We start from the raw sequence: 7,353 nt of genomic DNA on the forward strand, positions 1-7,353 counted from the left end.
GTTATCTGATTTCTTGTTTTCACTAGAAAATATGAACGTCCTAGATTTATGGATCATGAAATCGAATGGTTACTACTTGAACTATTTTATTTGGACATTATCTGGGTATGTTGGAGTATGGAGGTTCAGCTCTGATCAAGCTGGTAATTCCTGACAAACCTAAGGTGACCCTTGGGTAGACTCTAAGGCCCCGAGAAACTTTCTTGGGTAGGCTCTCAAGCCCCAAGGCACTCCCTTGGGTTAATCATGGGACTGCATATGGTGTACGGGTTGAGGGCAATTATATGGTTTATTTCATTTGCAAACTACAAGATTTTACTGGATCACAATCTAGATATTACTGTTTATTGTTAAATCTGATTTCTACTGGATACTATATGGGTTGGATTCTTTAGTATGGAGGTTCGGCTCTGATCAAGCCGGTAAATCCTTACAAACCTAAGGTGACCCTTGGGTAGGCTCTGAGGCCCCGATAAGCTTTCTTGGGTAAGCTCTCGGGCCCCAAGACATTCCCTTAGGGTGGCTCCTTTGTTGTGTGCTTAGGGTAAGACCTTATGGATGCAGTTCTGAGAAACTGCATAAAGGTGTTCGGTTGGAGGGTTCTATTATGGTTTTAAAAATATGTTTTAAATTGTTAATGTTTAAAAATATATGTATCCTCTTCACTGGTTTTGGTTGGAACACACTAGACATCCTATTTCAATCTCCTGAAAACTTGGTATCTCTTAATGTTTCCTATGAACTGAAATCTTCATGGCTTTTACTCTAAGAAATATTAGTGGAACCTCAACTCATCCGAAAAACTTGTAGACGCCTGAATAGATAAGGAAATTTTTATGTTTGTCTATTATCTGCATGTTCTTCAGCATCTCTTGGTAATTCTGTATTACTGAGCTTCCCAAAGCTCACTCTTGTACTCATGTTAAAAAGAATCAAACCAGTGCAGCTATCGACATCAGCAAAGGAGTTCCAACAGCGTTGCTTGCGGAGTACAATGCATGTAAATAAGGGGCATGTAATTTGTATTCTGTTTTTATATCCGAGTTTGAAACTTTTATTTTAAATATAAATTGTTTTATGATTTTATATGTTTTAACAAAAAAATTTAAATTTTCTGAAATTTTTACGGTGGGTCACTCCGGTGCATCAGTCTGTGGGTGTTTCAGAGATAACTTTTCATACTCAAATCGAACATAATGATGAGAACCGTTTGGTAAAATAATTTTCATTATCTTGCAAGTTAAAACCCACAATGAATATGCACTTCAGCATTATAATAAATTATGTGTCGCCAAAATAGGGGGGGAATTGAATAATAGCCTATAGATCACAATGACCAATTTATGGCTTGTCGAGTAAATTGATAACAAGAAAAGAGTAAAAGAATAATAATGCGAACCCATCGTTTACTGCTACAAAATGAAGCTGTTTACTGCATTTTAGTAGTGGCTGACCTTCTTAATCTCTTTGGAGCTGCAGAAGGAAATGGGGGGAACTATAATGGCTGCAATAATTCTATTCAGAATTCCTAAGGCTTTCACTTGTCAGCCACAATTTCTTTTGGACGATAAACACGACATCCCCTTCATTATCTGAATCCGAGCCCGTTGCTTCCCAATGCAGAGCTGATAAATACTTCTTAATGAAATCTATCACCGGTTGTTTGTCCCGGATGATTACAAAACCAGTGGGACGGAGAATGCGGTCCATCTCGAGTAACAAATCTTCACCACTGCAGCCTTTCCTCTCGATATCAGAAAAGACGGTCCAAGCATGGAGTAAATCATAGGTTCGAGGATATGTGGAAAAGGCTTCACACCTGCCAAAATGATCAAACCAATCAACACAAAGTTATGAGGTTCAAGGATATGTTGAGGTTTCCCTTTCATCAGACATCTTGTATCCCTTTCACTGATAAATGTTTCTCTGTCCCTACCTCATGCTAAAGAGATTAATGGTTGTATAGAATGCAAAAATGGATTGGGAGATGAAAATTTCAGATTTGGTTATGCAGATTTCTAAGTTAATGTGTGCATACCAGTTATGAGTAGTGCCGATCAGGCCTCTGTCATATATCACTTTAAGTGTGTTTGGTCCATCCTCGGGGACGACATTCATCACCCAAACATTCTTACTTCTAAGAGCAGCTGCAAATGACCCCAAGTTTGCATTCATGTCCATCAAATTTCTCAGTGTGTTAGCCTCAACCTTTGGACTCAAGAGATCCCAATAGCTCTCAACCCGATGACGCCAAATTTCCTGCAGATTTGCAAAGGCTATCAGTGTCTACATCCATGTAACTGATGCATTAATCACAATTGAAGCGCAAGAAAATTTTCACAAATAAAGGCACAGATGAAGCAACGCTGCCTTAATTACCGTGTCTTTTTCAAACATTTCACTTGAATAACCAAAATCAGCAAGCCTGGGAGGAGGAGATGTCAATCTGGCTGGCCAAGGAGCCAATCCACTCCCCTTGGCCTTTTGGTCATCTGATAGAAACAAAGGGAAGTTTTAGTTAACAAAAACTTGAAGGTCCAAGCTTTCAAAGCAATCAACTAAAGAATCTCTGTGATTTTCGGGGACAAAATATAGAAGATAGAAGCGATTATATACTCCCTAACTTGCAAAGATTAAAAATAAATAAATGAGCAGGGTGAATGAACTAGATATAATATAACTCAAGCAGGGGGGAAATCAAAAAATGAAAGCAGAAGACCACAAATGATTTAATATCAACTAGAGGGGACAATATTTTAATATCAGCAATGTTGAAAAATATATATACTCACGGTCAGAATAAGGAGTGATACAAGCTTCCATTGGCACACCCCAAACTGCATCTGGATCAACATCAGAGCGGCAGAGAGGAGGTTTTGTACCAGGTTCTCTTTCCATATAACAATCATTTGTTAGAGGTTTTTGCCAAATGACAGTTTGGTTCCTCTTGGCAGCTATTCGCCAACACATTCGTCCCACAAGGGCACTCATCTCTCTCCATATGCGAAGATCCTCTTCGTCTTGGGCATAGGCTTCTGGAGATGAATAGGCAAAATAGCCTCCTGGTCTAAGTAACCGGTCTAGCTCAAGAAGAAGAATCCCATGCCTTTGAAGCCAATCAATCCTACAGCGAGAACAGTGAGCAAATTCGAATGATCTGCTTGGGTAAGGGAGTCTTTTGGTCCCTAGAACACCAAGATATGCGGGAATTCCTCTTTCCAGGGCAAATTGGATTTGGTTTTGATGCACATCATTGGGTGCTAATGACATAGCTATAATATCAGAAGAAAGAAGATATGCTCCAAAACTTGCGACACCACAACCAACATCAAGAACTGTTCGTATCCTTCCTTCATTATTTAAATTGTTGTGCGAAAAGTTGAGCATCTGCCAATTCAAAAATCACAGGTGTTATTGCTTCTAATAGGTTTGAGAGGTTCAAATATTCTAAGAATTCACTCCGAACAGCTAAAGGAGCAAAAATATGATGAAAAAAACTCAAACAGACATCATGGGACCATTCTTTAGCAGATGTTCAAGATTATTTCTCATGTATCTCATGTATCAAAATTTTTTTCTTTTGAGCCAAAATCAGCAGGCATTGATGATCTTACATTTGCAATTGAAGCAATATATTTGTCAGCTCCGTAGTGAAAATGGGTTCCTCCCCCTGGAAATTCAATCTTTTCACCTTTTACAACCATCCAGTTCTGGTCAGACTTCTCATGTGCAAGGTGTGTATGGGGAATATTTTCCTTCCATACTTCATCTCTGCTTTGAGGCCACTTAATTGGGATCTATAATTTCACATGAATTAAAAAACTGTCAATATATGGTAAATTATGCTTACTACCATCGGTATAACAATATACAGCAACAAGAATCTGATTGTCAGCTGACGAGAATCTATACCTTGTATCCTGGAGGAGGAGGAATCAAGCAATTGTATCTCCTTTCAGGAGGAGGGCAGTGACGTTCATAGTGCTCCATCACAGACAAGTCCAGTTTCAATCTCATTTGGTATATCAAATGCCTGTCTAAGCAGGGAATTAATTCTGAATGACGATCGTCACAAACCTTCAAAGTCATAGACAATTATATTATAAGACAAGGCAACTAACCAAAGGAAGAAGTGCAGGGAATTACAAGCTGAATGGTAAAGTACGAATTGGAGGATTAGCAGCAAAGGAAAAGGACAAATAGAAAGAAATTGAGGGGTACAAAATTTCTTAGAAATGGTCTCGGCAACAAAAAACTTACAGGGAAAGTTTTTAGAGCTCCTACGTCCTGTCCAAATTTTATTGAAGATTCATATTGATTGTCATCAGTGTCATCATCTCCACCCAAATAAGATGATCCCAGTTTTCTCAAAGATCTGCTACCATATTCCAGAGCTGCAGCACCACGGCTTGAAGATCCATAATATACATACAGAAAACAAAGAAAGATTGCCACAACACAGAGAGAGGCGACTAATCGCTTCTTTTGGCTTCCATCAGATCTTCCCCTCATCCTTCTTTAGTAATACAATTCTTCACCAATGTTTTCAGTTGTGCTCTGTATTGTCACAACGAAGATCTCCTTATGCTAGTCTATCTCACGTCAAATTTTTTATTCAAAGTAAATCTGTTTTGTTGCTAGCATCGGAGTCTACTCAGTAGAATGAACAAAACAAACTACTTCAAGTTCACAAAAAGAAACACCAAAGATAACTTTATCAAATCTGTAAACAGACAAGTAAAGAAACAATTAGAATCAAACTTTGAAATTCAAGTTTAAACGATCATATTACTATTACTTCAAATCATCAATAATATGATGCAAAATAGTAACAACAACGCCAGCCATAAAAAAGAAACAAAGCAAGCTCAATTAGATAATAGAACAAGAAAACTAAAAACACTAGGAAGTCTAAAGGGCCTCAACCTATACTATCTTCAAATCTAACCAGCTCAAAACGGTAAATATAATAATAATATACATGAAACACCTCATGTGCTAGCCGTTTCGCCTAATAAGACTAAAAAGGATGCCTAATTGTTCTGGGGAAAAGCACCAATACGTAACCATTGGCTCAAAACAGGGTGTTGCAGAAGGTTCGATAATAAATTTCAAAAGCAAGCATTAAACTTGCTTAACAATTCAGATCCTTGTTGATAGTAAAAATTCCATGATAAAAAATATTATACTATTAGATAATTAAAAAGAAAGTATAAGAAAAAAACGAAAGGAAACGATTATGCTAAATGATGCCAACTGCCGACACTTGTAACCAGTTCATTGACAGCCAAGCTATGAAAAGGATTTTTCCGTGAAAAAGCAGTAAAAGCAAGAAACCAATGCTTTTTTCACTGAATTGAAACAATGAGAATCATGAAAATGACGGCTACTTCGTAACTCTAACGGGAAAAAAATCAACAGATCTGCGTCAAAAACTCAACTCAAATCCAGATTTTTAGCATTACGAAAAACGAATCAAAATTAAACCACCAAGAATCAAACTTCGATTCCGAAGGGAACAATAATATAAATCATTCTTATAGTGAAAGATAAGAAATGGAGATTGGCCCATTAAAACTTCCACAAAAACAAGCAAAGCTCATAAATCAGATCTCCATAAAAGAAAGGAGAACAAAAATTCAGTTAAAGCCCATAAATGTTAAAAAAATAAAAACAGAAAATGAATAAAAACTTGGAAGGAAGGAAGCCTTACTGGGATTCAATCAATAAAACGAAATGAACAAGTGTAGTTGAGATCTAAGAACAAGATACTGTGGGTTATCTCCCTAAATGAAGAACACAAAGCAAAGCAAGAAGAAAAAGAGGTAGTGTCGGTATGAACTACGGGAGCATCGGAGAGAGAGTTACGTTCCAAGGTAGTGGTTATTTAAAGGATATAATATTATATGACTTATCGGTTCAAGATTTGAAAAATGATGCTTTTGAGTTGTTTAAATATTAAAAAGTTATAAAATGATCTCTATTTTATTGAATTCTTCGATTATTAAAATTATAAAATAATCATTCGTTAATTCGTATGTTATAAATTCATCTTTTTTCGTTAAAAATTTGTGACCGTCTAAACTGGACATTAACTTGTGGATTGTGATATGATAAAATCTAATCTTTAAATCGTTTGAGTTTTATTTTATGTATCGATTCTTCCTTTACATTATATTATTAAGCTAGTGTTTGTAAGATTATACTGTCAAGTTAGTACTTGAAAACAACGACAATACTAGTAGACATTGTTAAAATATGATTTTATCATTTTTCAATCAGCATGTTAATATTTAATTCAGACAATCATCAAATTTTTTAACAGGAAATGATGCGTTTGGAAAATATGAATAGTTAAATGATCATTTTATAACTTTTAATAGTCGGAGACTCAACAAAATAATATCATATAATCGAAAGATTATTTTATAATTTTAAATAATCGGAAGACTTAATAAAATATCACTTATAATTAGCAAACCATTTATATATATTTTATCCAAAATAATATTATTAATAAATAAATAAGAATCTCTTTACAAGGAGAAAAGAAAAAAGGTTAATTGTGTCGGCTGTCTTCTTTGGGAATCATAAAACTCGGGAAAATAAAATTTGATATTTAGGTTTCGATTAATTAGCGGAAACGGATTTAAGAAAATAAAATGATATTTTTATTTGTTTGGGTTGTTATTTTGATTTATGAGGTTTTGCTCTTATTAATTTGAATGAGTTAGGTTATACATTCGGTTTTAGTATGTGAGTCTTCAATGAAGATCTTTTACTTACAAATGACTCGAATTTGAGACTTGTTTAAACGATATCAATTTACTTAATGAACTCTCGTTAGTTAAAAAACCTAGCATTCTTATTTGTTGTATTTTTTTTTTTTGGAACGTCTAAATAATATAGGTATAATGTTAAAAAAATTAATGTTTGGTTAAATAATTATTTTTATTATTATTATTGAATATTTTGGTTTTTAATATTTTATTTATACATAAAAAGGTTTTCTATTGATAAAAATCGTTATTTAACAAATGATTAATGTTTTAAATAGAAATTTTTATCCTAAAATAAAATATTTAAGACTAAAATATCCAAAAAAAATGAAAAAAAATAAGGACTCAAATGATTATTTAATTAACGATAGGAACATTTTTATTTTAAAATGAAATATTAAAATTAAAATATTCCAAAAAAAGTTAAAATAACTATTTGGCCAGGGATATGAACATTTATTGAAATTATATTAATAATATAATTATTAGTTAATTTATTGAATAATAATCATTTTAATTTAATTACTAAAATAATATTATTTTAAAATATATTTTTTTCAATCACGTTAGACGA

General features: G+C 34.1%; 1 protein-coding gene across 2 annotated transcripts; it reads right to left on the bottom strand.

The window, feature by feature from the left end:
- Positions 1-1,300: 1,300 nt before the first annotated feature.
- On the bottom strand, positions 1,301-5,843 carry LOC120148847 (probable methyltransferase PMT8). Of its 2 annotated transcripts, none has more exons than XM_039161853.1 (8): positions 5,714-5,843; positions 4,261-4,723; positions 3,913-4,077; positions 3,615-3,797; positions 2,793-3,387; positions 2,380-2,492; positions 2,039-2,259; positions 1,301-1,819 (listed from the first exon to the last, which is right to left on the bottom strand). In XM_039161853.1, the coding sequence occupies exons 2-8, from the start codon at positions 4,510-4,512 to the stop codon at positions 1,516-1,518; spliced, it is 1,833 nt and encodes a 610-aa protein (XP_039017784.1). In that variant the 5' UTR covers positions 4,513-4,723; positions 5,714-5,843; the 3' UTR covers positions 1,301-1,515. The 2 variants fall into 2 exon arrangements, with proteins under 2 accessions (XP_039017784.1, XP_039017785.1); XM_039161854.1 differs by lacking the exon at positions 5,714-5,843 and adding an exon at positions 4,927-5,189.
- Between the last annotated feature and the right edge of the window lie 1,510 nt (positions 5,844-7,353).

This window comes from Hibiscus syriacus, unplaced genomic scaffold, assembly GCF_006381635.1.
Source record: "Hibiscus syriacus cultivar Baekdansim isolate YM2019G1 unplaced genomic scaffold, ASM638163v2 tig00110987_pilon, whole genome shotgun sequence".
In the NCBI taxonomy this organism is placed as follows: Eukaryota; Viridiplantae; Streptophyta; class Magnoliopsida; order Malvales; family Malvaceae; genus Hibiscus; species Hibiscus syriacus.

Bases quoted from the DNA above. Each gene is read 5' to 3' on its own strand.
- LOC120148847 (XM_039161853.1), bottom strand. From the start codon at position 4,512: ATGAGGGGAAGATCTGATGGAAGCCAAAAGAAGCGATTAGTCGCCTCT. The intron at 4,078-4,260 runs GTAAGTTTTTTG...ATGACTTTGAAG, and splicing joins GAGCTCTAAAAACTTTCCCT to GTTTGTGACGATCGTCATTC. The intron at 1,820-2,038 runs GTATGCACACAT...TCATTTTGGCAG, and splicing joins ATCGGCACTACTCATAACTG to GTGTGAAGCCTTTTCCACAT.